Source organism: Grampus griseus (assembly GCF_964374135.1).
Source record: "Grampus griseus genome assembly, chromosome: 11".
Taxonomy (NCBI): Eukaryota; Metazoa; Chordata; class Mammalia; order Artiodactyla; family Delphinidae; genus Grampus; species Grampus griseus.
Window position 1 is genome coordinate 38,598,140 of NC_139005.1, and position 27,916 is coordinate 38,626,055.

Consider the following 27,916-nt stretch of genomic DNA (forward strand, 5'->3'; position numbering starts at 1 on the left):
CAAGAACCCCTCTCAAAATCTGATCACCTTCCATATCTGATTGGATTCCTCATCCTCCATCATCCCCCAGGTAATGTCTGACCACCATGGTGTGTCTTCAGCAATAATCCCGTTAGGTCAGTTTAGCCAGAATTCCCCTCACCGCTGATGTTTTCTCTTAGTAATTTTCCACCCACTGACCGGCACCCTGTTCCTTGACTCTAAATTCCCAGTTACCCTGCTGATTCAGACTTGAACCCAATCTCTCTCCCCCACTGGAAGACCCCATTGGTGCAGCTGTCCCTCCACACCTATCACCATTGCCCACCTTGAACAAAGTCTGCCTTACCGTCTCCAACCAGTGTCATTCAATAATTTTTTCTTTACCATTTCTTACTCTAAAGACTCAGTGGGCTGACTGGGACCAGCAGTTGCACAGGTGCCTAGACAGCAGCAGTGGCATCAGCCTTCTTCACAGGAGAAGGAGGAGAGAGAAGTGGAGATGGCAGAGACCTCGAAGGTCGCCAGCCTCCCACCACGTTGCAGGGCATGCCCCCCATTCACCCAGTTCAGAATCTCTCCTCTCCCCAGCATCGTCTTTATAACTTCACCTGCTTAAAGTCTGCCCTCGCTTGCTTCCTTCTGCTGCAGGCGAAGCGCAACCAGGCAGTCCCTACAAAGAAACCCGCCCTTTAAAAAGTGTCCTCTAACTCCTTATGTGCATGCCTTGTGTGTGTGTGTGTGTCTAGGGCTGGGGAAGGGGACGCCCTAAAGCAGGATGAGGGCAGGTTCTGTGTCTGATGCACTTTTCACCCTCGGCGTCTCCACACAACCCCTATGCTCAGAGAATAGCTGAGAATGGCTTTGGCTGCCGGCTCTTTCCGCCTTCCTCTTCCTCTGGAAACTTGAGCCTTTCCCAGCATTTCTGGGGGACTCAATCATCTCCACTGCACCAGCCTCAAGCCCCGAGAAGCGCTCCTCCAACCCGAACCCCACCCCCCAGCTCTCTGCCGCCCTCTCCCGGCGCCGTCAGCAGGGCCGCGAAGAGCGCACGCGCGCGCTCTCGCCGGCGTCCCCGGGCCAGCTTGCCATTCTGCGCGTGCGCATCGAGTGCGGGCAGTTCCGAAGACCCAAGAGGAAGGTAAACCTGCTGAAGCGGTCAGGTGGCTGGCGGTCCGGCTCGTGAAGGAGCTGCCGGGAGCTCGTGCCCTGCAGGTCTGGAGCCTTCGGCATTTGCTCCCTCCTGGGCGACTCCGGTGGGCTCGGAGCGCGCTTTTTGCCAAGGGGCGTGACCTGAGCCCGCCTCCTGGGTTTGGGAGTGGAGGGGGGTGGGGAATCTTTGAGGCCTGTTATTAATTTGGTGCCTGTTGATTGCTGGGGAGGTTTTCTCGAGGAGGGCACAGAGTTTGCAAATAGCGGACAGGAAGGGGTGAAGCTGGACCACGTGGGAGCTGGGGTGACCTGAGCCGTGGGGCTGTGAGGAGCTGGCGCCCCGTTTCTCCGGCTGTGTGTGTCAGGAGTCGGAGGGAGGTTAGGGAGCACTGCTACAAAAAGAGCCTGCTAGAAATTGTGCAGGTGTTTGGGATCACATTCAGGACGGCAATTCGGTCATTTTTGTGTTCTCACTTTTCTCACAGAAAGATGCACGGCCACCAACACGCGCTCACTTGCCTCTTTGCATCCTAGGACATGACACAAGTGGCACATCCTGGCCATGGGGTCCCAGCAGTCCGCTTATGCTCACCCCCCTTCTTGCAAGCGGAAGAAGGCAGATGACAGGGAGGATTTGCTGGCTGAACGGGAGCAGGAAGAAGCCATTGCTCAGTTCCCATATGTGGAGTTCACAGGGCGAGATAGCATCACCTGTCTCACGTGCCAGGGGACAGGCTACATTCCAACAGGTGAGAGTCTTTGGTGATCATGGGAAGGATGATTCCCCAAGGAGAATTCCAGGATGCCCAGAGGGCTTCTCCGGTCTCCCAGCCAGAACTTTTCTCCTGGGCGGCAGTACCACGGTCATAGGCCATGCCCTGTGGAGCCAGCTGAGCTGCCTTGATAAACTTGCGCAGGTTCCACAACTTCTCTAGGTTTCCCAGTATTTGAAAGCCTTGCTTTTCTTCACTTGCACTCTTTTGTTCGTTGTTTCCTTGGTTTGGAACGTTTGGCTTGCTCTAGACTGTGGGGTTTGTTGACAGGCGCACTTCTTTATTGCTGTCGCTCATAAGGCCTGGCGTGGCTTTGTGGGGGAGGAGCAGACACCATCTTGGAAGCTTCTGTTCAAGGAAGCAGGTAGTGAATCATTAACGACCTAAGATCTGAAAAATAAGTCAAGGGGAGGGAGAAAAACACGCACAGGCGTGGAGCCTGGATTGGGTACAGAATCATCTATCACTGAGTTGGCTCTCAAGAAGTCTTAACAGGGTAGATGGAGGGTCACAGAGGTTTAGAGCTGGTAAGAACCTTAGAAACCATTTACTCCAAAGCTTTCATATTACAGATGAGGACACAGTGGCCTAGAGAGGTAATGACTTCCCCAAGGCTATGCCATAGCTGAAAGCCATGCAGCAGCTCAAGGCCATGCAGTAAAGCCAGAACGAGATCCTAGATTTCTCAATTTCCACGTCACTGCCGTGGGAGCACCGATAGATATTTTGTAATTTGTAGCACTCTCTACATACTGTTTCTTGTTCATTAGACCCCAAATATAAAACTGGTATCTTAGAAACGTCTAATTCCAGACAATATATTTGTGACAGGCTACTGTGTATGTGATAGAAAGTACTACAACACGTGGGGTTTATTTTACCGAAAGTGTTGTTTGTTTCTTTTCTAGAGCAAGTAAATGAATTGGTGGCTTTGATCCCACACAGTGATCAGAGATTGCGTCCTCAGAGAACGTGAGTCACCTGCGTCTCTCCTGTTAATGCCTACGGTGGTCCCTAGTCCCTTTTTCTGTGTATGAATGCCAGTTAACTTCTTGAAAACGTTATCTGTTCCTGTAAATTCCCCACTTGCTTTAATACTGTTGCTCAAGCAAGATGTCTCTGCCCCCATCACAGTCTGGGGAAGGGAACTTGAAGCTAGAAATGTTTTGAGAACAGAGGGCCAAATGAAGGAACTTGAATCAGTAGGAATTGGAGAAGAGGGTGTCCTGGCAGGTGAAGAGATGTTTCTGTCCACACAGTTCCTCTCTTCAGCTTCTCTTCCCAGACGGCAGACAGCATTCAGATGGGTTTGTGAACCCACTCCACGTACTCTTTCCTGGTTTGTGATTCCTTGCTCTTTTCACTTTCTTGTCCCTCCCCGCCTCATTCCTGCTTTTGCATTTAATCTTGACTGATTGGACCTTGATCTCTGACTGCCTGGGTTGGTCATGTGCTTTGTCGTTTGCAGGAAGCAGTATGTCCTCCTGTCTGTTCTGCTCTGTCTCCTGGCATCTGGTTTGGTGGTTTTCTTCCTGTTTCCACATTCGGTCCTCGTGGATGATGACGGCATCAAAGTGGTGAAAGTCACGTTTAATGAGCAGGACTCCCTTGTAATCCTCGCCATCACGGTAAGATTAGGGCCTCCCTTCCTGGGTGTGCACCTGTGAGTCTTGTAGCCAGGACACTTACACGTGTTTCCTCTCTTGCTCTGATGCAGGCCACCCTGAAAATCAGGAACTCCAACTTCTACTCTGTGGCGGTGACCAGCCTGTCCAGCCAGGTTCAGTACATGAACACCGTGGTTGGGTCATATGTGACAACTAACATCTCCCTCATTCCACCTCGGAGCGAGCATCTGGTATGCCATCCTTTTAGGATCCTGGCCCCGTGGGCCTGAGAAAAGAGTAGGCACTGTGGAATGCTATCACCTCATTACTTTCCTCTTCCTCTCCTCATTTCCACTTGTAGCAACTGGTTGATGAGGAAGACGTGATGAGCTCTGTAATTATGAAAAATTAAGGGAAAAAATCAGCTAGCATTTAAGTGTTACAGGAACAAAAGAATTTGTCGGAGAAAGCGATTTGCCAGCAATCGAGGAGAGGCCGTGTGGTCCATTGGCCTCTCAACAGAGAAGAGGTTGGAAGATCTGTTAGAGGCTCATCGTCTGGATCAGGGACAGTCTTGGGGAAATATTTTGTATGTGATAGAAGAATGCTCTCAGGTCCTTGTGTTGCAGATTGTAGTACTGTTCTTTGTCAAGCCTCCTTAGCCACAGACTGACTCTGGTGTCTTATTTTCAGGTGAATTTTACCGTGAAGGCTGAGATGGGAGGACCATTTTCCTATGTGTAGTAAGGACAGTGTTCTCTACATGTGTGCTTTTTACTGGATGAAAGGGATTCAGAGTTGAGCTCAATTGTTGGGGGCCGGTCCTGCCTTAAGTTCCAGCCTTGGACCTGTGGGTTCCCTAGTTTTGGGCATCTTGAAATTTATTTGGAGGATGTGGTATTTTTTTTTTTTTTTTTTTTTTTTTTTTTGTGGTACGCGGGCCTCTCACTGCTGTGGCCTCTCCTGTTGCGGAGCACAAGCTCCGGACGTGCAGGCTCAGTGGCCATGGCTCACGGGCCAAGCCGCTCCGCGGCATGTGGGATCTTCCCAGACCGGGGCACGAACCCGTGTCCCCTGCATCGGCAGGCAGACTCTCAACCACTGTGCCACCAGTGAAGCCCAGGATGTGGTATTTGATATGTGACTGAAGTGCTCAAATTTCTTAAAGAGAACATTAGGCCACTAGAAACATTTCCAAGCTGCAGCATTTTGTGATGGGTATGAACAAACAAAAAGATGGTGATGTGGGAGGATGGAAGGACACTTGTGGGGACTCGGAACTAGTGAGCCAGGACAGCACTTAAGCCAGAAGGGCGGGTGTGGGGCAGGGGAGGTGCCCAAACGGGGCTGACTGCTCCTCAGTTTGACAGTGTAACTCAGCACTCCTGCTGATTCGCCTTTTTTTAAAAAAGCAAAAACAAAAACAACCATTTCTCCGTTTGCTGTTTTGCAGCTTCTTCTGCAGGTTACCCGATATCCTGGTGCACAGCACAGTGGTCTTCATGCGGTACGTTGCTCATTTCCCTGTGTCCAGGGCCTTTGTGTTTGAGCCTGGACCGTCAGGCCACGTGAGCTGGCCACCTTTGCTCAGGAGAGCCCGTGGGACCCACAGACCAAAGAGGGGATGCCCAGTACCTTACAGGCACAGACACGGCAGAGCCTTGCTGTCGTTTAGATACAGTGTCCAAATCCCTGTCACAAATCACCAGGGTCACAGTGAACGGTTAGTTGTAGAATTTTCTCCATGAAATGGGGTCGAGTTTTGTGATCCCTTTAGAATCCTGATGGAACTAGTAAAGGAAAGAAAAGCTTTCTCAAGGCATAAGCCCTGGGCATCTGGCCAGACTTACTCTGTAGCCACACAAATTACCACATTGTCATGGACCGGTAGCGTAATCTCTAGAACCGTGACTGTTAAATTCGCAAGTGACAAGGTTCTGCTGCAGACATTTGAAATAGCAGGGTTTCTTAGCCTTGGCACTATTGACATTTTGGGCCAGACAGTTGTTTGTTGCGAGGGGCTGTTCTGTGCCTTGTAGGACGTTTTACAGCCTGGCCTCTACCCACTAGATGCCAGTAACACCACCTCCTCCCCCACTCAGTTGTAACAACCCCAAATGTTCAGACGTTGCCAGAAGTCCCCTGTGGGTTAAAATCGTCCTCGGTTCAGAACCACATATTTAGAGGGTCAGCTCAGGGCACAGTGTCTCTGGGGATGTGGAAAGATCCTCTGACCTCCTGGTTGTGTAACCATGAAGATACATATCTAGGACCTGTGGATATTACTGCCTGAGCTTGCAAGAAATTACTCGGGCGATGTTTCTTACTTATTTCGTCTCAGAAACAATTAATTCTCGTTGGTTTTCCTTTCCCTAGGACTTCAGTGAAGATTTCCTACATTGGCCACATGACCCAGAGCTCCCTGGAGACACACCACTATGTGGATTGTGGAGCAAATTCCACAGCTGTTTAGAAACTGCTCGTGGTCCTTCCATGGCAGCACCTGTCAGAAGAGACACAGCATCTGTTTCCGGGGCCTGAGCCCTGTACCTACCCCAGGGGGTAGAACCAGAGGAGAAATTGGTTCTCTCAGTCCCCAGCAGACGTTCCTCCTGCCACTAGGGAGGAAAACTCCTCTCTGTAGCGCCATTTACTTTTCTCAGAACCAGCAGGATCACCGCCTAGTGCCTAGCCTATGCCCAGCAAATAGTAGGCACTCAAAGAAGGTTTGAAGAGTTTAACTGAGATCTTTTCAACTGTTCTTGGGCCATTATCAGTTAAAATCATACCATGGTTCTAGGGTATCAGACGATAGAGTGATCCAGAAATAAGACGGTCGGTGCAGTTGCAGAACTGTTTTCGGGGCCTCATCACAGAAGAGGCAGCAGGGAGGGAGCATTTGGATACATTAAAGAAGAAAGCACAGACCATTCAATATGTGAAATTTATTCATCTGCTTCCAAATGCCTAGGAACTTTATTAAAGAAAAAAAAATAACTTTTTTTTTCCTGTAGAAAGTTAAAACTGTTCTTACCAAGAGTCTGTGGGGTCTGATTTACCCTTCATCCATTGGCTGGAACATGGATTGGAGAATTTGGTAGAAAAGTAAACCCTGCTTTTGATTCATCTGTGTCTCCTCTGATTGTCTGGATGTCTCAGTAGGCACCTCTGGGGGACCGTAGAATAGTTGCTTGTGAAGTGTTATCAGCACACGATGGGAAGGGAAGAGAAGAAGCCCTGCTTGTACTGTCCCCGTGAGCTCCTATCGCAGTCCGTCTACCTCTGATGGTGACAGGTTGGCCTATCGCTGTTGTAGAACAGAACACTTAATGCCCCCTGGAGGTTGGACGAGGTAGAGCAGTGATGCCTGAGGATTGAGAAGCTGCTTCCCTGAGGAGGAATAACTTGCTAATTAAGAGGACCTGGTTTGAAGTTGAAAGTTTCTTGAACTGTCTCCACCCTCTCCACCACCCAAAGCGCAGGCTCCAGCCCCACGGTGGCAGGGCATCTAGGGGGAAGCTTGAGTAGTCAGTTTCAGAACTCGGCTGAGGTGGGCTCCAGCTCCTTCTCCAGCACTCGTGCCTCGGGAAACCCTAACAGCAACAGGTGGTGGCACAGGGTCTATTTTCTTTTTTGTCCTCATTCACGTAGCTTGATTTTCAACATCAATGATCTTTGCACTCTGAATCTTCAGGCTAAGGCTAAATTTCATGGTGTTTGGTCGATGCTGACCATGCTTGAGTAACCCAAGAGCTGAGGGTTGAAAGCCGAGTTTCCCTGTTAACCTGGATCCTTTAACGGCCTGTAGTACACGATGGTGATGACTGTTCTGTGTGTAAATGATGGAACACGACTTGTATGGAAGCAGATGTGCACCATTTTTGAGGACATGCCCTGAACACATGAAGATGTACACATTGCTACATTTTTTTGTTTTCCAGTTTTCCAAACATCCTCTAGCGTATTTTTCATGTGATTTTGACAAGGTTACTCCTATTGGTACTTCAGTTTTGAATAATTTTTTGTGACCATGTGCCTCAGTAGCATTTCTTGCTTCTCAACGTTATCTTTATTTTTTTATTTTAGAACTTTCAAGTTGATTACTCATTTTTTTTTTAATTGGGGTATCGTTGTTTTACAGTGTTGTATTAGTTTCTGCTGTACAGCGAAGTGGAGTTCCCTGTGCTATACAGCAGGTTCTTATTATCTATTTTATACATATTAGTGTATGTATGTCAATCCCAATCTCCCAGTTCATCCCCCCACCCCACCCCCCTGCTTTTCCCCCCTGGTATCCATACATTTGTTCTCTACATCTGTGTTTCTGTTTCTGCCTTGCAAACTGGTTCATCTGTACCATTTTTCTAGATTCCACATATATGCGTTAGTATATGGTATTTGTTTTTCTCTTTCTGACTTACTTCAGTCTCTATGACAGTCTCTAGGTCCATCCACATCTCTTCAAATGACCCAATTTCGTTCCTTTTTATGGCTGAGTAATATTCCATTGTATATATGTACCACATCTTTATCCATTCATCTGCCGATGGTAATTTAGGTTGCTTCCATGACTTGACTATTCTAAATAGTGCTGCAGTGAACTTAGGGTGCATGTGGCATGTGTCCTTTTGAATTATGGTTTTCTCTGGGTATATGCCCAGTACTGGGATTGCTGAGTTGTATGGTAGTTATATTTTTAGTTTTCTAAGGAACCTTCATACTGTTCTCCATAGTGGCTGTATCAATTTACCTTCCCACCAACAGTGCAAGAGGGTTCCCTTTTCTCCACACCCTCTCCAGCATTTATTGTTTGTAGATTTTCTGATGATGCCCATTCTAACCGGTGTGAGGTGACACCTCGTTGTAGTTTTGATGTGCGTTTCTCTAATAATTAGTGATGTTGAGCAGCTTTTCATGTGCCTTTTCTTTGGAGAAACGTCTATTTAGGTCTTCTGCCCATTTTTTGATTGGGTGGTTTTTTTGATATTGAGCTGCATGAGCTGTTTATATATTTTGGAGATTAATCCTTTGTTGATTTGTTTGAAAATATTTTCTCCCATTCTGAGGGTTGTCTTTTTGTTTATAGTTTCCTTTGCTGTGCAAAAGCTTTTAAGTTTCATTAGGTCCCATTAGTTTATTTTTGTTTTTATTTCCATTACTCTAGGAGGTGTGTCAAAAAAGATCTTGCTGTGATTTATGTCAAAGAGTGTTCTTCCTATGTTTTCCTCTAAGAGTTTTATAGTGTCTGGTCTTACATTTAGGTCTTTAATCCATTTTGAGTTTATTTTTGTGTATGCTGTTAGGGGGTGTTCTAATTTCATTCTTTTACATGTAGCTGTCCAGTTTTTCCAGTACCACTTATTGAAGAGGCTGTCTTTTCTCCATTGTATATCCTTGCCTCCTTTGTCATACATTAGTTGACCATAGGTGTGTGGGTTTATCTCTGGGCTTTCTATTCTGTTCCATTGATCTATATTTCAGTTTTTGTGCCCATACCATACTGTCTTGATTACTGTAGCTTTGTAGTATAGTCTGAAGTCAGGGAGTCTGATTCCTCCAGCTCCGTTTTTTTTCCTCAAGATTGCTTTGGCTATTCGGGGTCTTTTGTGTCTCCAGACATATTTTAAGATTTTTTTTGTTCTAGTTCTGTAAAAGAAAAATGCCATTGGTAATTTGATAGGGATTGCATTGAATCTGTAGATTGCTTTGGGTACTATAGTCATTTTCACAATATTGATTCTTCCAATCCAAGAACATGGTATCTCTCTCCATCTATTTGTATCATCTTTAATTTCTTTCATCAGTGTCTTATAGTTTTCTGTATACAGGTCTTTTGTCTCCCTAGGTAGGTTTATTCCTAGGTATTTTATTCTTTTTGTTGCAGTGGTAAATGGGAGTGTTTCCTTAATTTCTCTCTCAGATTTTTCATCATTAGTATATAGGAATGCAAGAGATTTCTGTGCATTTTGTATCCTGCAACTTTAACCAATTCATTGATTAGCTCTAGTAGTTTTCTGGTGGCATCTTTAGGATTCTCTATGTATACTATCATGTCATCTGCAAACAGTGGCAGTTTTACTTCTTTTCCAATTTGTATTCCTTTTATTTCTTTTTCTTCTCTGATTGCTGTGGCTAGGGCTAGGACTTTGAAAACTACGTTGAATAATAGTTGCAAGAGTGGACATCCTTGTCTTGTTCCTGATCTTAGAAGAAATGCTTTCAGTTTTTCACCATTGAGAATGATGTTTGCTGTGGTTTGTCATATATGGCCTTTATTATGTTGAGGTAGGTTCCCTCTATGCCCACTTTCTGGAGAGTTCTTATCATAAGTGGTGTTGAATTTAGTCAAAAGCTTTTTCTGCATCTATTGAGATGATCATATGGTTTTTATTCTTCAATTTGTTAATGTGGTGTATCACATTGATTTGTGTATATTGAAGAATCGTTGCATCCCTGGGATAAATCCCACTTGATCGTGGTGTATGATACTGTTAAAGTGTTGTTGGATTCTGTTTGCTAGTATTTTGTTGAGGATTTTTGCATCCATATTCATCAGTGATAGTGGTCTGTAATTTTCTTTTTTTTTGTAGTATCTTTGTCTGGTTTTGGTCAGGGTGATGGTGCCGCCATAGAAGGAGTTTGGGAGTGTTCCTTCCTCTGCAATTTTTTGGAAGAGTTTGAGAAGGATGGGTATTAGCTCTTCTCTAAATGTTTGATAGAATTCACCTATGAAGCCATCTGGTCCTGGACTTTTGTTTGTTGGGAGATTTTTTATCACACTTTCAATTTCATTACTTGTGATTGGTATGTTCATATTTTCTGTTTCTTCCTGGTTCAGTCTTGGAAGGTTATACCTTTCGAAGGATTTGTCCATTTCTTCTAGGTTGCCCATTTTATTGGCATAGAGTTGCTTGTAGTAGTTCCCTTATGATTCTTTGTGTTACTGCAGTTTCCGTTGTAACTTCCCCTTTTTCATTTCTAATTTTACTGATTTGAGTCCTCTCCCTCTTTTTCTTGATGAGTCTGGCTAATGGTTTCTCAATTTTTAAATTTAATTTTATTTACTTATTTTTTTGAATTTTATTTTATTTTTTATACAGCAGGTTCTTTTTAAATAAATTTATTTATTTATTTTTGTCTGCGTTGGGTCTTCGTTGTTGCACATGGGCTTTCTCTAGTTGCAGTGAATGGGGGCTGCTCTTCATTGCGGTGTGCGGGCGTCTCACTGCGGTGGCTTCTCTTGTTGCGGAACATGGGCTCTAGGCACGTGGGCTTCAGTAGTTGTGGCACACAGGCTCAGTAGTTGTGGTGCACGGGCTTAGTTGCTCCGTGGCATGTGGGATCTTCCCAGACCAGGGCTCGAACCCGTGTCCCCTGCATTGGCAGGCGGATTCTTAACCACTGCGCCATCAGGGAAGTCCTATACATCAGGTTCTTATTAGTTATCTATTTTATACATATTAGTGTAGATATGTCGATCCCAGTCTACTCAAAGAACCAGCTTTTAGTTTTATTGATCTTTGCTAATGTTTTCTATGTTTCTGTTTCATTTATTTCTCCTCTGATCTTTATGATTTCTTTCTTTCTGCTAATTTTGGGTTATGTTTTTTGTTCTTCCTCTAATTCCTTTAGGTGTAAGGTTAGATTGTTTATTTGAGATTTTTCTTGTTTCTTGAGGTAGGATTGTGTTGCTATAAATTTCCCTCTTAGAACTGCTTTTGCTGCATCCCATAGGTTTTGGATCATTGTGTTTTCATTGTCATTTGTCTCTAGGTATCTTTTGATTTCCTCTTTGATTTCTTCAGTGATCTCTTGGTTATTTAGTAATGTATTGTGTAGCCTTTGTGTGTTTGTGTTTTTTACAAATTGATTGTAATTGATTTCTAATCTTAAAGCATTGTGGTCGGAAAAGACGCTTGATATGATTTCAATTTTCTTAAATTTACCAAGACTTGATTTGTGACCCAAGATGTGATCTATCCTGGAGAACGTTCCGTGCGCACTTGAGAAGAAAGTGTAATCTACTGTTTTTGGATAGAATGTCCTATAAATATCAATTAAATCTATCTGGTCTATTGTGTTGTTTAAAGCTTATGTTTCCTTATTAATTTTCTGTCCAGATGATCTGTCCATTGGTATAAGTGAGGTGTTAAAGTCCCCCACTATTATCGTGTTACTGTTGATTTCCTCTTTTATAGCTGTTAGCATTTGCCTTACATATTGAGGTGCTTCTATGTTGGGTGCATATATATTTATAATTGTTATATCTTCTTGGATTGATCCCTTGATCATTATGTAGTGTCCTTCCTTGTCTCTTGTAACATTCTTTATTTTAAAGTCTACTTTATCTGATATGAGTATAGTTATTCCAGCTTTCTTTTGATTTCCATTTGCATGGAATATTTCTTTCCATCCCCTCACTTTCAGTCTGAATGTGTCCCTAGGTCTGAAGTGGGTCTCTTGTAGACAGCATATATGCGGGTCTTGTTTTTGTATCCATTCAGTGAGTCTGTCTTTTGGTTAGAGTGTTTAATCCATTCACATTTAAGGTAATTATCGATATGTATGTTCCTATTACCATTTTCTTAATTGTTTTGGGTTTGTTTTTGTAGGTGCTTTGCTTCTCTTGTGTTTCCCACTTAGAGAATTTCCTTTAGCATTTGTCGTAGAGCTGGTTTGGTGGTGTTGTCTCTTAGCTTTTGCTTGTCTGTAAAGCTTTTGATTTCTCCATCGAATCTGAATGTGATCCTTGCTGGGTAGAGTATTCTTGGTTGTAGGTTCTTCCCTTTCATCACTTTAAATATATTGTGCCACTCCCTTCTGCCTTGCAGAGTTTCTGCTGAGAAATCAGCTTTTAACCTTATGGGAGTTCCCTTATATGTTATTTGTCGTTTTTCCGTTGTTGCTTTTAATAATTTTTCTTTGTCTTTAATTTTTGTCCATTTGATTACTATGTGTCTCGGCAAGTTTCTCCTTGGGTTTATCCTGTATGGGACTCTGTGCTTCCTGGACTTGGGTGGCTATTTCCTTTCCCATGTTAGGGAAATTTTCAACTATAATCTCTTCAAATATTTTCTCAGGTCCTTTCTTTCTCTCTCTCCTTCTGGGACCCCTATAATGTGAATGTTAGTGTGTTTAATGTTGTCCCTGAGATCTCTTAGGCTGTCTTCATTTCTTTTCATTCTTTTTTCTTTATTCTGTTCCGTGACAGTGATTTCCACCATTCTGTCTTCCAGGTCCCTTATCCGTTCTTCTGCCTCAATGATTCTGCTATTGATTTCTTCTAGTGTATTTTTCATTTCAGTTATTGTATTGTTCATCTCTGTTTGTTTGTTCTTTAATTCTTCTAGGTCTTTGTTAAACATTTCTTGCATCTTCTTGATCTTTGCCTCCATTCTTTTTCCGAGGTCCTGGATCATCTTCACTATCATTATTCTGAATTCTTTTTCTGGAAGGTTACCTATCTCCACTTCATTTAGTCATTTTTCTGGGGTTTTATCTTGTTCCTTCATCTGGGATATAGTCCTCTGCCTTTTCATTTTGCTATCTTTCTGTGATTGTGGTTTTTGTTCTGCAGGCTGCAGGTTTGTAGTTCTTCTTGCTTCTGCTGTCTGCCGTCTGGTGGATGATGCTATCTAAGAGATTTGTGCAAGGTTTCTGATGGGAGCGACTGGTGGTGGGTAGAGCTGGGTGTCGCTCTGGTGGGCAGAGCTCAGTAAAACTTTAATCCACTTGTCTGCTGATGTGTGGGGCTGAGTTCTCTCCCTGTTGGTTGTTTGGCCTGAGGCGACCCAGCACTGGAGCCTACAGGCTCTTCGATGGAGCTAATGGTGGACTCCAGGAGGGCTCACACCAGTGAGTACTTCCCAGAACTTCTGCCAGTGTCCTTGTCTCCGTGGTGAGCTACAGCCATCCCCCGCCTCGGCAGGAGACCCTCCAACACTAGCAGGTAGGTCTGGTTCAATCTCCTCTGGGGTCACTGCTCCTTCCCCCCTGGGTCCTGGTGTGCACACTACTTTGTGTGTGCCCTCCTGGAGTGGAGTCTCTTTCCCCCAGTCCTGTCGAAGTCCTGCAGTCAAATCCTGCTGGCCTTCAAGGTCTGAGTCTCTGGGGGTTCCTCCTCCTGTTGCCGGACCCCCAGGTTGGGAAGGCTGACATTGGGCTCAGAACCTTCACTCCATTGGGTGGACTTCTGTGGTATAATTGTTCTCCAGTTTGTGAGTCGCCCACCCAGCAGTTATGGGATTTGGTTTTATCATGATTGCATCCCTCCTGCCATTTCACTGAGACTTCTCCTTTGTCTTTGGATATGGGGTATCTTTTTTGGTGAGTTCCAGTGTCTTCCTGTTGATGATTGTTCAGCAGTTAGTTGTGATTCTGGTGTTCTCACAGGAGGGAGTCAATGTTATCTTTAAATGCAGCTATGGTATTCAAATGAGAGCAGTTAACTTTTGTAAACATACAGCAGTAAGTCTTATCTAATAATGCTACGAACTCTCATACCTGTTTATATTCTCAGCATCCCATACTGCACTGCGGGATGCTCTGCGTAGTTGTATCATGCTCTCTGTTAATTCTTGGACAAATACATAGAATTTGCTCTCGGCAACACCAAAATAGAAAGGGGAAGTGGTTGGCTCTGGTGTCATTGCTATCACCATTGTATCTGTACTGGATTGAGGTTTGGAAGGAGTGTGTTTCTTTTTTAAATTTTATTAAAGTATAGTTGATTTACAATTTGTATTAATTCCTGCTGTGCAGCAGAGTGATTCAGTTATACATATATTGCGTGGGCCAAAAGGTTCATTTGGTTTTTTTCTGTAAGATGGCTCTAGTGGCACTTAGTTGTCTTTAACTTCATCTGAAACAATTTTGTTAGATTGTATGTGACAGCTGTCATGTCAGCATGCATTTAAAAAAAGACATCAAAATTGGTGAATTTTTGTGTAGCCATCTTAACACTGAAGATGGGGGGGAAACCCCAACATTTTAGGCATATTATGCTTTGTTATTTCAAGAAAGGTAAAAACGAAACTAAAACCCCAAAAAAAGATTTGTGCAGTGTATGGAGAAGGTGCTGTGACTGATTGAACATGTCTGAAGTGGTTTGTGAAGTTTCTTCTCGCTGGATGATGCTCCACGGTTGGGTAGATCAGTTGAAGTTGATACGGATCAAATTGAAACAATAATTGAGAACAATCAACTTTATACCATACGGGAGATAGCTGACATACTCAAAATATCCAAATCAAGCATTGAAAATCATTTGCAGCAGCTTGGTTATGCCAGTCGCTTTGATGTTTGGGTTCCACATAAGTTAAGCAAAAGAAAAAAAACCTTGTTGACCATACTTCTGCGTGTGATTCTCTATTGAAACCTAATGAAAATGTTCCATTTTTAAAACAAATTGTGGCAGGCGATGAAGAGTGGATACTGTACAGCAATGTGGAACGGAAGAGATCGTGGGCAAGCGAAATGAACCACCACCAACCACACCAAAGGCCGGTCTTCATCCAAAGAAGGTGATGTTGTGTATATGGTGGGATTGGAAGGGAGTCCTCTATTATGAGCTCCTTCCAGAAAACCAAACAATTAATTCCAACAAGTACTGCTCCCAACCGGACCAACTGAAAATGGCATTCGACTAAAAGCATCCAGAATTAGTCAACAGAAAATGCATAATCTTCCATCAGGATAATTCAAGGCTGCATGTTTCTTTGATGCCCAGGCAAAAACTGTTACAGCTTCGCTGGGAAGTTCTGACTCATCCGCCGTATTTACTAGACATGGCACCTTCAGATTTCCATTTATTTCAGTCTTTACAAAATTCTCTTAATGGAAAAAATTTCAATTCCCTGGAAGACTGTAAAAGGCACCTGGAACAGTTCTTTGCTCAAAAAGATAAAACGTTTTGGGAAGATGGAATTACGAAGTTGCCTGAAAAATGGCAGAAGATAGTGGAACAAAAGGGTGAATACGTTGTTCAATAAAGTTCTTGGTGGAAATGAAAAATGTGTCTTTTATTTTTACTTAAAACACCAAAGGCACTTTTTAGCCCACCCAATATATATTCTTTTTCATATTCTTTTCCATTATGGTTTATTACAGGATGTTGAATATAGTTCCCTGTGCTATACAGTAGGACCTTGTTGTTTATCCATCCTGTATATAACAGTTTGCATCTGCTAACCCCAAACTCCTGATCCTTCCCTCCCCCACCTCCCCTCCCCCTTGGCAACCACAAGTCCGTTCTCTATTTCTGTGAGTCTTTTTTTCTGTTTTGTAGATATGTTCATTTGCATCATATTTTAGACTCCACATATAAATGATATCATATGGTATTTTTCTTTGTCTGACTTACTTAAACTCTAGGTCCATCCATGTTGCTGCAAATAGCATTAGTTTTTCTTTTTTATGGGTGAGTAATATTCCCATATATTCCATGTGAGATATACACACACACACACACACACACACATATCACATCTTCTTTATCCATTCATCTGTTGATGGACATTTAGGTTGTTTCCACACCTTGGCTATTGTAAATAGTGCTGCTTTGAACATAGGGGTGCATGTATCTTTTGGAATTATAGTTTTGTCTGGGTGTATGCCCAGGAGTGGGATTGCTGGATCATATGGCAACTCTATTTCTAGGTTTTTGAGAAACCTCCATACTGTTCTCCATAGTGGCTGCACCAATTTACATTCCCACCAACAGTGTAAGAGGGTTCCTTATTCTCCACACCCTCTCCGGGTTTATTATTTGCAGACTTTTTAAAGATGGCCATTCTGACCAGTGTGAGGTGGTACTTCATTGTAGTTCTGATTTGCGTTTCTCTAATAATTAGTGGTGATGATGAATATATTTTCATGTGTCTACTGGCCATCTGTATGTCTTTTTTGGAGAAATGTATATTTAGGTCTTCTGCCTAATTTTCGATTGGGTTGTTTGTTTTTTTGTTGTTATTTAATTGTATGAGCTGTTTGTATATTTTGGAAATTAAGCCCTTGTCAGGTACATCATTTGCAAATATTTTCTCACAGTCCATAGGCTGTCTTTTCATTTTGTTTCTGGTTTCCTTTGCTGTGCAAAAGCTTATAGGTTTAATTAGGTCCCATTTGTTTATTTTTGCTTTTATTTCTAGTGCCTTGGGAGACTGATCTAAAAACATTGGTACAGTTTATGTCAGAGAATGTTTTGCCTGTGTTCTCTTCCGGAAGTTTTATGGTGTCATGTCTTATGTTTAAGTCTTTAAGTCATTTTGAGTTTATTTTTGTATGTGGTGTGAGGGTGTGTTCTAACTTCATTGATTTGCATATGGCTGTCCAACTTTCCCAACACCACTTGCTGAAGAGACTATCTTTTCACCATTGTATATTCTTGCCTTGTATATTCTTTGTTGAAGATTTACTGACCATAGGTATGTGGTTTATCTCTGGGCTCTCTATTCTGTTCCATTGATCCATATGTCTGTTTTTGTGCTAATACCACAGTTTTGATTACTGCAGCTTTGCAGTATTGTCTTAAATCCGGGAGGGTTAAGCCTCCTGCTTTGTTCTTTTTCCTCAGGATTGCTTTGGCGATTCTGGACCTTTTATGGTTCCCTATAAAATTTAGGATTATTTGTTCTTGTTTTGTGAAAAATGTCATGGGTCATTTGATAAGGGATCACATTAAATCTATAGATTGCTTTGGGTAGTGTGGCCATTTTAACAATATTAGTTTTTCCAGTCCAAGAGCATGGGATATCTTTCCATTTCTTTGAATCATCTTCAGTTTCCTTTATTAATGTTTTATAGTTTTCAGCATATAAGTCTTTCACCTCCTTGGTGAGGTTTATTCCTAAGTATTTTAATTTTTTTGATGTGATTTTAAGAGAGATTGTTTACATTCCCTTTCTGATATTTCACTGTTAGTGTAAAGAAATGCAACCAATTTCTGTATCTTAATCTTGTAGGCTGCTACCTTGCTGAATTCATTTATCAGTTCTAGTAGTTTTGGTGTGGAGTCTTTAGGGTTTTCTATATATAGTATCATGCCATCTGCATATAATGGCAGTTTTACCTCTTCCCGGCCAATCTGAGTACCTTTTATTTCTTGTCTGATTGCTGTGGCTACGACTTCCAATACTATGTTGAATGAAAGTGGTGAGAGTAGGCATTCTTGTCTTGTGCCAGATTTTAGCAGGAAGGCTTTCGGCTTTTCACCATTGAGTATTATATTGGCTGTGGGTTTGTCATAAATAACTTTTATTATGTTGAGATATGTTCCATCTATACCCACTTTCGTAAGGGTTGTTATCATGAATGGATGTTGAATTTTATTGGATGCTTTTTCTGCATCTTTTGAGATCATCATATGGTTTTTGTCTTTTCTTTTGTTGATGTGGTGTATCATATTCATTTGTGTATTTTGACCCTGTGATGATCCTTGTGACCCTGGGATGAATCTAACTTGGTCATGGTGTATGACCTTTTTTATGTGTTGTTGGATTTGGTTTGCTAATATTTTGCTGAGAATTTTTGCATCTATATTCATCAAAGATATTGGCCTGTAATTTTCATTTTTGGTAGTGTCTTTGGTATCAGGGTGATGGTGGCTTCATAGAATGTCTTTGGGAGTGTTCCTTTTTCTTCAATCTTTTGGAATAGTTTGAGAAGGATCAGTATAAACTCTTCTTTGTATATTTGGTAGAATTCACCTGTGAGCCATATGGTCCTGGACTTTAGTTTGTAGGGAGTTTTTTAAATTACACATTCTAGGGGGCTTCCCTGGTGGCGCAGTGGTTGGGAGTCCGCCTGCCGATGCAGGGGACATGGGTTCGTGTCCCGGTCCAGGAAGATCCCACATGCCACGGAGCGGCTGGGCCCGTGAGCCATGGCCACTGAGCCTGCGCGTCCGGAGCCGGTGCTCTGCAACGGGAGAGGCCACAACAGTGAGAGGCCCGCGTACTGAAAAAAAAAAAAAAATTACACATTCTATTTCACTTCTAGTGATCATTCTGTTCAAGTTATCTGTTTCTTCTTTTTTTTAATTTATTAATGTATTTATTTTTGACTGCGTTGGGTCTTCGTTGCTGCGCACAAGCTTTCTCTAGTTTCAGTGAGCAGGGGCTACTCTTCATTGTGGTGCATGGGCTTCTCATTGTGGTGGATTCTCTTGTTGCAAAGCACAGGCTCTAGGCATGTGGTCTTCAGTAGCTGTGGCACATGGGCTCAGTGGTTGTGGCTCACGGGCTTAGTTGCTCCACGGTATGTGGGGTCTTCCCAGACCAGGGATTGAACCCGTGTCCCCTGCTTTGGCAGGCGGATTCTTAACCGCTGAGCCACCAGGGAAGTCCCTCTATTTCTTCTTGCTCCAGTTTTGGTGGGCTGTATGTTTGTAGAAACTTGTCCATTTCTTCCAGGTTATCAAATTTGTTGGCATATAATTGTGCAAAGTATTCTCGTGGTTTGTGGTATTTCTCTGGTATCAGCTGTGATTTCTCCTCTTTCATTTCTTATTTTTTTATTTGTGTCTTCTCTCTTTTCTTCTTGGTGAGCCTGGCCAGAGGTTTGTCAATTTTGTTTACCCTTTCAAAGAACTGGCTCTTGGTTTTATTGATTTTTTTAATTGTTTTTTTTAAATCTCTATTTTATTTATTTCCTCTCTGATCTTTATTATCTCCTTCCTCCTGCTAATTTTAGGGTTTTTTGTTCTTCTTTTTCTAATTCTTTTAGGTGGTGGGTTCGGTTGTTTATTTGAGATTTTTTTGTTTCCTAAAGAAGACCTGTATCACTATGAACTTCTCTCTAAGAACTGCTTTTGCTGCATTCCATAGATTTCATATGGTTGTGCTTTCATTGTCATTTACCTCAAGGTTTTTGTTTTGTTTTGTTTTTCTTGCGGTACGCGGGCCTCTCACTGTTGTGGCCTCTCCCGTTGCGGAGCAACAGGCACCGGACACGCAGGCTCAGCGGCCATGGCTCACGGGCCGCAGCCGCTCCGCGGCATGTGGGATCTTCCCGGACCAGGGCACGAACCCGTGTCCCCTGCATCGGCAGGTGGACTTTCAACCACTGCGCCACCAGGGAAGCCCCCTCAAGGTACTTTTAAATTTCTTCTTTGATTTCATCATTGACCTATTGGTTTTTTAGTAGCATGTTGTTTAGTCCATGTATTGTTTTTTTTTTCTCGTTTCTTTTTCTTTGGTTGATTTCTAGTTTCATGCCATCATTGTCAGAAAAGATGCTTGAAATAATTTCTATCCTCTTAAATTTGTTGAGGCTTGTTGAGACTTGTGCCCTAGTACGTGGCCAATCCTAGAGAGTGTTCCATGTGCACTTGAAAAGAAGAAAGAAGGTGTATTCTGCTTTTTTGGCTGTAATATCTTGAAAATATCAATTAAGTATAACAGTTCTATTGTATCATTTAGGATCTCTGTTGCCTTATTGATCTTCTGTCTCGAAGATCTGTCCATTGATGTGAGTGGGGTGTTAAAATCTCCTACTATTATTGTATTCCATCAATTTCTCCCTTTATGTCTGTTAGTATTTCTTTTATGTATTTGGGTGCTCCTATATTGGGTGCATATATATGGACAAGTGTAATATCCTTTTCTTGTGTTGATCCTTTTATCATTATATAGTATCCTTCTTTATCTTTCTTTATAGCCTTTGTTTTAAAGTCTATTTTGTCTGATGTGAGTATTGCCACCCCCGCTTTCTTGTCATTTCCGTTTGCATGAAATGTCTTTTTCCATCCTCTCACTTTCTTTTTTTTTTAAATAAAGTGGGTTTTTAAAATTTTTTATTTATTTTATTTTTGGCTGTGTTGGGTCTTCGTTGCTGCACGCAGGCTTTTCTCTGGTTGTGGCGAGCAGGGCCTACTCTTCTTTGCGGTGCACGGGCTTCTCATTGCAGTGGCTTCTCTTATTGTAGAACACGGGCTCTAGGCACACAGGCTTCAGTAGTTGTGGCACACAGGCTTAGTAGCTGTGGCTCGTGGGTTCTAGAGCACAGGCTCAGTAGTTGTGGTACATGGGCTTAATTGCTCCACGGCATATGGGATCTTCCCGGACCAGGGCTCGAACCTGTGTCCCCTGCATTGGCAGGTGGATTCTTAACCACTGTGCCACCAGGGAAGCCCCATACCCTCACTTTCAATCTACGTGTGTCCTTTGCCCTAAAGTGGGTCTCTTGTAGGCAGCGTATTGTAGGCTCTTGTCCTTTTTATCCAGTCTGCCACTCTGTGTCTTTTGATTGGAGCATTTAGTCCATTGACATTTAAGGTAATTACTGATAGATATGTTATTTATTGCCATTTTAAACCTTGTTTTCCCGTTGACTTTATATTTCTTCTTTGTCCCTTTCTTTTTTTGTTTTTCCTTTTGTGGTTTGATGATTTTTTTTTGTAGTATGCGTGTGTTCTCTTCTTTTTGGTTTTTGTGAATCTATTGTATGTTTTTGATTTTTGGATACCCTGTTTTTGAAGTATGTTAACCCCTTCCTATATCTACTTGCTTTAGACTGGTAGTCATACAGGCTTAAGCACACTCTAGGAAAAAAAATCTACATTTTCTTACTGTCCTCCCCCACATTTTACGATTTTGATGTCCTCTTTTACATCTTCACGTTCATCCTTTTGCTGTTCATTGTCGTTACCATCACTTTCACAGAAATTTTTTGTTTTGTCTTTCTTTAAATCTGTGTACTGGCTTATTTACGTGATTTACTTTCCAATTGTGATTTTCTCTTCCCTGTAGATTCTTCTTTTCTATTTAGAGAAGGCCTTTCAATATTTCCTTTAGGATAGGTTTAGTATTGCTGTATTCTTTTAGTTTTTGCCTGTGTGAGAAGTTCTTTATCTCTTCTTCTATTCTAAATGATAATCTTGCTGGGTAGAGTATCCTAGGTTGCAGACTTTTCCCTTTCAGGACTTTGAATATATCTTGCCACTCCTTTCTGGCCTGCAACGTTTCAGTACAGAAATCAGCTGATAGGCTTATGGGGGTTACCTTGTAGTTAACTCTTTGTTTTTCTCTTGCTGCCTTTAGAATCCTCTCTTTAACTTTTGCCATTTTAATTATAGTATGTCTTGGTGTAGGTCTGTTTGGGTTCATCTCGTTTGGGATCCTCTGTGCTTCCCGTAACTGGATATCTGTTTCCTTCTCTAGGTTTGGGAAGTTTTCAGCCATAGTTTCTTCAAATACGTTTTCAATTCCCTTTTCTCTTTCTTCTCCTTCTGGGATCCCTATTCTGCATAGATTGGCATGCTTTATATTATCCCATAAGTCTCTTATATTGCTTTCATTTTTTAAAATTTGGCTTTCTGTCTGCCGCTCTGATTGGGTGCTTTCCATTATTCTGTCTTCCAGGTCACTTATTTGCTCCTCTGCATTATTCATTCTGCTCTTCATTGCCTTCAGCTCAGCTTTCCTCTTGGCGAATGAGTTCTCTAATTTTTCTTGGTTCCTTTTTTATAGTTTCTAGTTCCTTTTTACAGTAATCTGCATTTCTGTCAATAGCCCTTCTTAATTCCGTCAGTATTTTTATTATCTCCTTTTTGAACTCTGTGTCTGTTAGACTGACGAGATCTGTTTCACTTGTTCTTTCAGGGGAATTCTCCTCTGATTTTTTAACTGGGAGCAGTTCCTCTGCTTCTTCATTTTACTTATATTTCTGTTGCTTTATGAGTTTAGGAGAAACAATTATCTACCGTGGTCTTGGAGGGCTATTTATATGGGGGAGCATCCCTGTGTAGCCTGCTTGGGTTTAATATTTTTGGTGCGAGGGCTGTTTTTAGCATGGATGCCTGTCACGTCTGTCCTTAGTGTATGCTGGCCGTTATCCCCTTGATAGGAGGTGTGACTGGCGTTGTGGTGATCAGAGCCTGCACTAGATGTTGAGCGAGGCAGCCGCGCAGGGAGAGATTTCAGCCCTGCTTCCTAAGTTGTGTGGCCCCTGGGCTCAGCTGTGATTTCAGCCCCTCCTCTGCACGTGGGCAACCCGCTGGTGGCTGGGGCGTGGGAGCCCACCCAGGCGGCGGCCCACTGAGGTGGTGGCTTGGGTGCGTGCTCCCAGAGCCTGTAGAGGCTGCTATGGTGGCTCCACCCCTCCCTTTGTACACCACTTAATGGTGCTTCACTTCTATGGCGGGCTCGAGCTTCTGCAAACACCCCCAGTTGCGGCTGTACCGCACTCCAGCCCCTTCCGGCTGTCTCCGTGCAGCCAACAGCAGTCCTCTCCCCAGGTCTGTTCTCTAAACCCCGCGTTCCAGCACCCAGCCCCCACCCATACCAGCAGCTGCGCATAGACCGCCTGTGTACGTCTCTCTCTGTTCTGCCCGCCACAAACTAGGTGTGCTCTCCTCCGAGCCTCTGGAGCTCCCTTTCTGTCCTGGCTGATCTCCCCACCAGTGAGGCGGCTTCCCAGGGTGCAGGAACCTCGCCACTCCTTCAGTTCCTTCCCAGGGGAGCAGGTCCTATCCCACTTGCTCTTTTTTTTTTTTTTCTTTCTTTCATCCTGCCCAGTTACGTGGAGATCCTTCTTGTCCTTTCAGGTGTTTGAGGTCTCCTGCCAGTGATGGGTAGGTATTCTGTGAGCATTTTTCCATTTGTGTTTTTTTATGTATTTGTGGGAGGAGGTGAGTTCCACATCCTTCTACTCCACCATCTTGACTGGAGTGCAGGAATGTGTTTCTTGGAGATGAAGCTTCACCAGAGATCTTTCTCTGTAGCTTCTGGGTTGGCCTCTGCCGTGACCTCTTTCTTAACTCTCAAAGTACTTACACCATGTCCCCTGGTTGAAATCTCCATTTATTCATTTACTCGTTCCAAAAAAGTATTTATTGAGCACCTGCTATATGCTAAGGATTGCATTTTCTATACGTTTTTGTCCAGAGTCATAGGTAGATGTTTCATATGCCATGATAAGCCTCTGATACTCACTGGATCCCATATACGCCACAATGTACTTCCACCGTCTGTTCTGCAACACTAGTTACCCCAAAGCAGGATCCCTGAGACCTCTGGGTCACCTGTCCTTCTAGGGATTCTAGCCCCAGATGTGAAACTATTAAAAGAATCAGGCTGGGGACTTCCCTGGTGGTCCAGTGGTTGAGACTTCGCCTTCCAATGCAAGGGGTACGGGTTCGATCCCTGGTCAGGGAGCTAAGATCCCACATGCCTCAGGGCCAAAAAACCAAAACGAAACAGAAGCAATTTTGTAACAAATTCAATAAAGACTTTAAAAATGGTCCACATTAAAAAAAAAAAAAAAGAATCAGCCTGTTTGTAAAAGTTCTACGTGAGTCTAAGGGGTCCTAAGTATTTCTCTGGGCAAAATAATCCTTATTCTTTGCCTCTATAAGTAAGCTTCTTCATCACCTCGAGATTCATTCTGTGCATTCTGTGTTTCTTCTCTTGTTTAGAAGGGGAAACTATTTCGGAAGTTGGTCTGTGATTTACCCAGGATCCAGGGTCCTGAGCAAGTCTTCACTGGAGTCAGACTCCTGGGTTCCACTCAGTCAAAAAGCAAAAGCCCTTGGAGGCAGGACACTTTCGTAGAGACGAGGAAGCTCAAGAAAGGAACAGTAGCCTGACGGAGGCCTACAGCTAGTAAGCCAGGTCTGTCCACTCAGTCCCGCCGGGGTCAGAATGTTATCTGAGAGGTTATTGTGCCTCGAGAGAGACCTTCTGCCTTTGCTGGGGCATCAGGGATCATGGGAATTAGTGGTGAGCCTCTGGCCCAGGTCGGGACAAAGGGGCTACTGTAGTGCAGTACTGTCACCCAGGGTGGTGCGTTTTGATCTGACCACAGATGCAGGGCTTTCTGTCCCGCTGCTTCTCTTCCCTTCTGGTTCATTCATCAGTTACCAGTGCAGCAGTTGCTATTATTTCTAGGTTTGACTGGGTACCCGGGAAATGGGTGGGCTACGAGGGATCAGCTTTATATGCTGATGCAGATGGGACTCCTCTTACCAGGGACTGAGCTGATGCTCACGATCTGTTGAGCTGCTTTGGAATAAGTCGCTCTGACACCACTGTGGGCAGTGAAGTGAGCTAGGGAGCAGGATAGGCGCTGAGTGTGGCTGACAGGTTGGAACGAGACTCCACTATTCAGCTCCGTATGTGGTCTGAGAGGCTTCCATAAGCGTCCGCAGACCTCTCCCCCTTGCCCCCACTAGCTCTCTTGGTATATGGAAGGGTTGTTTATTTAAAATTATGAGATAGCTCTTCTAATTGTGTGTTCTTATGTTTGCGATTCACTCTTTTAGTTTGTCGGGAACTAGCCCCCTCTAGTGGAAAAGGTGAGCACCTCCTCATTTTTGCCCCACATAACACGAGTCTTTGGAAGGCAAGAAGGGACCGGCTGTCCCTCCGTGTGTTGAGAAGACACCCATGGAAGCTTTAGGTGCCAGCCCAGCAAGTGAGGAACGGGGGCCGGGAAAAAGGAATAAGGGGTGGGGCGAGCGTTCAGCACTAACACTTCTGCTTGAACTGAAGTCTGAGGGAAAGATACAGATAAATAGATTGACTGGTGCACTGGGCCTCTGTGGATTCCCTCCCCTGCCCTCCCCCCCGGCACCGTGCACCCCCCCCCCTCCTCGGGGCGTCTCTGGTCTCTCCCGAGTGGCACGACACAGGCCCCACCTCCCCGTCGGAGTTCAGAGAGCATCTTTTCTCTTGCACTAATCCGCCTGGAGGTGTGTCTGGGCTTATGCTCAGGAACAAGGCCGCCCCCTCTCGTGTGCCTCCCTTCCCAAACCTCGGTCTCTGTTCCTAGTTCACCCCTGGGTTCCACTTGGTGCCAAAGTTTACGAAAGAGGATTCTGTCCTGCCCACAGACTCCAGGACTAATGACAAATAAAGCACAAAGCACAAGCCAATATGTACTTTCCAATAATTTTTTTGTTTTTAATATCAATTGACATTTTAAAAAATACAGAGGTGTTTGACACAGAATAGCACCATTGTGTGGGACACACACAGTTCCTGCGCCCGGCACCCGAAGGGGGGGTTCTCTTGCCTGGGCTGGGGGGCAGTCACCCGGGGGCGTTTAACTCACACCAGTTAGTTTCCTGCCTCTGCCTTGACCCAAAGGTCTTACAGGAAGACAATAAATAAATAGAACACCGAGATTTTATTTTGCAGTCTGCCCAGTTCAGGTCTCTTAGAGAAGGGAGAAAAGTCCAAACTGTGAGAGGGTGGGATGAATGGACGTCAGGTCAGGTCAGCCATTCAGTGCAGAGTCCTAGAGTGACTGGGATTGGAAAGTACTTGGGTCCTTTGGGTTTGCAATGGATTGTGTTGTTTCTGGGTTCGGGTTTTTACAAGAAGCAGACAGGCCCTATGTCCACACCGAATTCCTGCTCGGGCCCGCCTATGTCCATGGGTGCAATGTCAATGATGGGGAGACGTGAGGTCTTCTGCGACCGGTACTCAATCATAGTCTTGCCCCACTTACCGGTGTGTTTCTAGGGGAGAAAGAGAGGAGAGTCGGCGGATGCCTTACGATCCGGTGCCAGCTGCCCTGGACCCCAAAACCGAACACACGCGGGGGGCCTAGACCTCTCTTGGACTGGCCTCCGCCTCGACGCCAGTCCTCAGCAGCAGGGCCTCCTCCCCCTGCCCTTCTCCTCCCCACTGTCCACAGTGACCCAGCCTGCGAGGGCAGAGGCCCACACACGTCGCATGAGTGTTCCTCCAAGTCACCGGACACGCTGAGCCAAGGGAGGGGAGGGGACAGAACAACACGCCCCTCTCCCTCACCTGTCGCTCTGCGTGGCATCCCCACGTAGCCCGTCGGCGCTCGTGCCCCTTTAGGGCCACGATGCCTGCTGTGGACCAGCCCTCTGCCTGCTGTCGCCCGGGGCCCCAGGCGGCTCATCTCTCTGGCGGCCCAGCCGGCCTGACTCACCGTGCAGCCGTCCTTCAGAACCGTATACGTGAACCTGCTGTTGCCCTCGGCCCGGATCTCCACGTCGTTGGAGCCCTGGATGAGCAGGGCCTTCTTGAGGTTGCCAGCGGCCTCGTCCAGGTAGGCAATGCTGTTCTTGCAGTGGTAGGTGATGTTCTGGGAGCCCTCGGTGGACAGCAGGCGCAGGAAGGTCATCTGGACGTTGGCGGTGTTGGCAGCCAGGTTGTCATCTCCATAGCTGAACTGGGAGGGGCAGACAGCAGTGGCGTGAGGCCCGGGCGGGACAGGGCCCTCCGAGCGGGGTTTGCAGGAGCTGAAGGGGGCTGGGGAGGGGTCACTGGGAAGACACGTTTGCTTCCGGGGAGTGGAGCAAGCCTCCGAGGACTCTTCCTCCACCTCGAAGGGGGAAAACAACCCCCTCCTCCTCTTTCCTTCTTCCCCTGAACTCTCCCCCAGCCCCCATCCAGTGAGAATGTGAGCAAGGCGCTAAATACTGCCGGGGAGAAAGCAGAGGGGTTCTGATGCGCCGTCCCTGGCCTGGAGCACGCGGGGACTCACGTGGAAGCCACCGTTGATGGTTTCTCCAAACCAGATGTGTTTCTTGTCCTTGCTCTTGCTGTTCCACCAGTTCTTCTTGGGAACGCTGGCCGGGCTGGGGTAGACGCAGGTCTCGCCAGTGTCCATGTTGCAGAAAACCTTCATGGCGTCCAGGGTGCAGCCCTGGTTCGGGTCGATCCAGTAATCTCCTGCAGCGGAGAGGCAACACCCCATCGGGGCTCAGACAGGCACAGACACACGCTCCCGAGAGGGCCAGGCCTGCCTGGGGTGACAGAAAGGCCTATGGGGACACCAGGGGCAGAGGAGCAGGGTGTGAGGGCCACGTGCGGCCAAAGGGAGGGGAGAGGGAGGGATCCGGGCGAGGAGACCCGGATGGGAAGGTCCAGGGCTAAACAGGGGGGCAGGCAAAGGCACAGGAGCAGGGCCTGCCCGGTGGATGGAACTCTACCCTGAAGTCACTTCCACCATGTGGCCATGACCGGACGGGACCAGGGCTGCAGTTTCTCTGCTGTGAAATGGGGGAGCCACCACCAGTGCCAGAACCTTCCAGGCCCGACTCTGCCCCTCCTTCTGAAGGGGGCCGTGCCCAGCGGGGGCGGGGATCCTGCCCTCCGGGCTCACCGCTCTTCCACTCGGGGTGGCAGAGTTTCAGGTCCCGGCAGGTGCGGGCGGGGTTCTTGCGGGATCCCTCGGGGCTGCGGATGCTCTCGATCTGGTTGTTGAGGGACTTGAGCGTGGCATCCACCTCGGCGTCGTGCTGTCTCAGGTTGCCGGCTGCCTCATCGGCCCGCATGTACTGCATGGGGTCGGGGCCCTTCTCTCTCTGGCCTAGGCCAGCAAAGGCGGACATGTCAATGCCAGGGCCAGGGGGACCTGGAGGGCCAGGGGGTCCAGGATTTCCAGGAGGACCCTGCAGCAGGAAACAGAGAAATCAGCCAGGAATTA

At 45.1% G+C, this 27,916-nt stretch overlaps 2 protein-coding genes across 3 annotated transcripts in view; one reads left to right on the forward strand and one right to left on the reverse strand.

Annotated features, from left to right (window-relative positions):
- The first annotated feature begins 1,083 nt into the window (after nt 1-1,083).
- Nucleotides 1,084-6,637, forward strand: TMEM106C (transmembrane protein 106C). Of its 2 annotated transcripts, none has more exons than XM_082665780.1 (8): nt 1,084-1,194; nt 1,666-1,880; nt 2,813-2,876; nt 3,373-3,532; nt 3,622-3,762; nt 4,205-4,254; nt 4,965-5,018; nt 5,888-6,637. In XM_082665780.1, exons 2-8 carry the CDS (start codon nt 1,694-1,696, stop codon nt 5,982-5,984), a joined length of 753 nt encoding a protein of 250 aa, XP_082521906.1. In that variant the 5' UTR covers nt 1,084-1,194; nt 1,666-1,693; the 3' UTR covers nt 5,985-6,637. The 2 variants fall into 2 exon arrangements, with proteins under 2 accessions (XP_082521906.1, XP_082521907.1); XM_082665781.1 differs by having other exon boundaries at nt 1,104-1,120; nt 1,617-1,880.
- Nucleotides 6,638-25,408: 18,771 nt separating this feature from the next.
- The window catches only part of COL2A1 (collagen type II alpha 1 chain), a 30,568-nt gene continuing 28,060 nt past the window's right edge, over nt 25,409-27,916 (reverse strand). Inside the window, exons 50-53 of the mRNA XM_082665094.1 lie at nt 27,593-27,881; nt 26,972-27,159; nt 26,414-26,656; nt 25,409-25,970 (exon numbers count right to left, since the gene is read on the reverse strand). Coding sequence (XP_082521220.1) covers nt 25,824-25,970; nt 26,414-26,656; nt 26,972-27,159; nt 27,593-27,881 — 867 coding nt within the window. The 3' untranslated portion in view covers nt 25,409-25,823. The remainder of the gene's footprint in view (nt 25,971-26,413; nt 26,657-26,971; nt 27,160-27,592; nt 27,882-27,916) is intronic.

What these genes read in the sequence shown, in the direction of transcription:
- TMEM106C (XM_082665780.1), top strand. Translation starts at nt 1,694, where the DNA reads ATGGGGTCCCAGCAGTCCGCTTATGCTCACCCCCCTTCTTGCAAGCGG. An exon ending in CACCTCGGAGCGAGCATCTG is followed by an intron (nt 3,763 to 4,204) that starts GTATGCCATCCT and finishes TCTTATTTTCAG; the next exon opens with GTGAATTTTACCGTGAAGGC. An exon ending in AGCACAGTGGTCTTCATGCG is followed by an intron (nt 5,019 to 5,887) that starts GTACGTTGCTCA and finishes TCCTTTCCCTAG; the next exon opens with GACTTCAGTGAAGATTTCCT.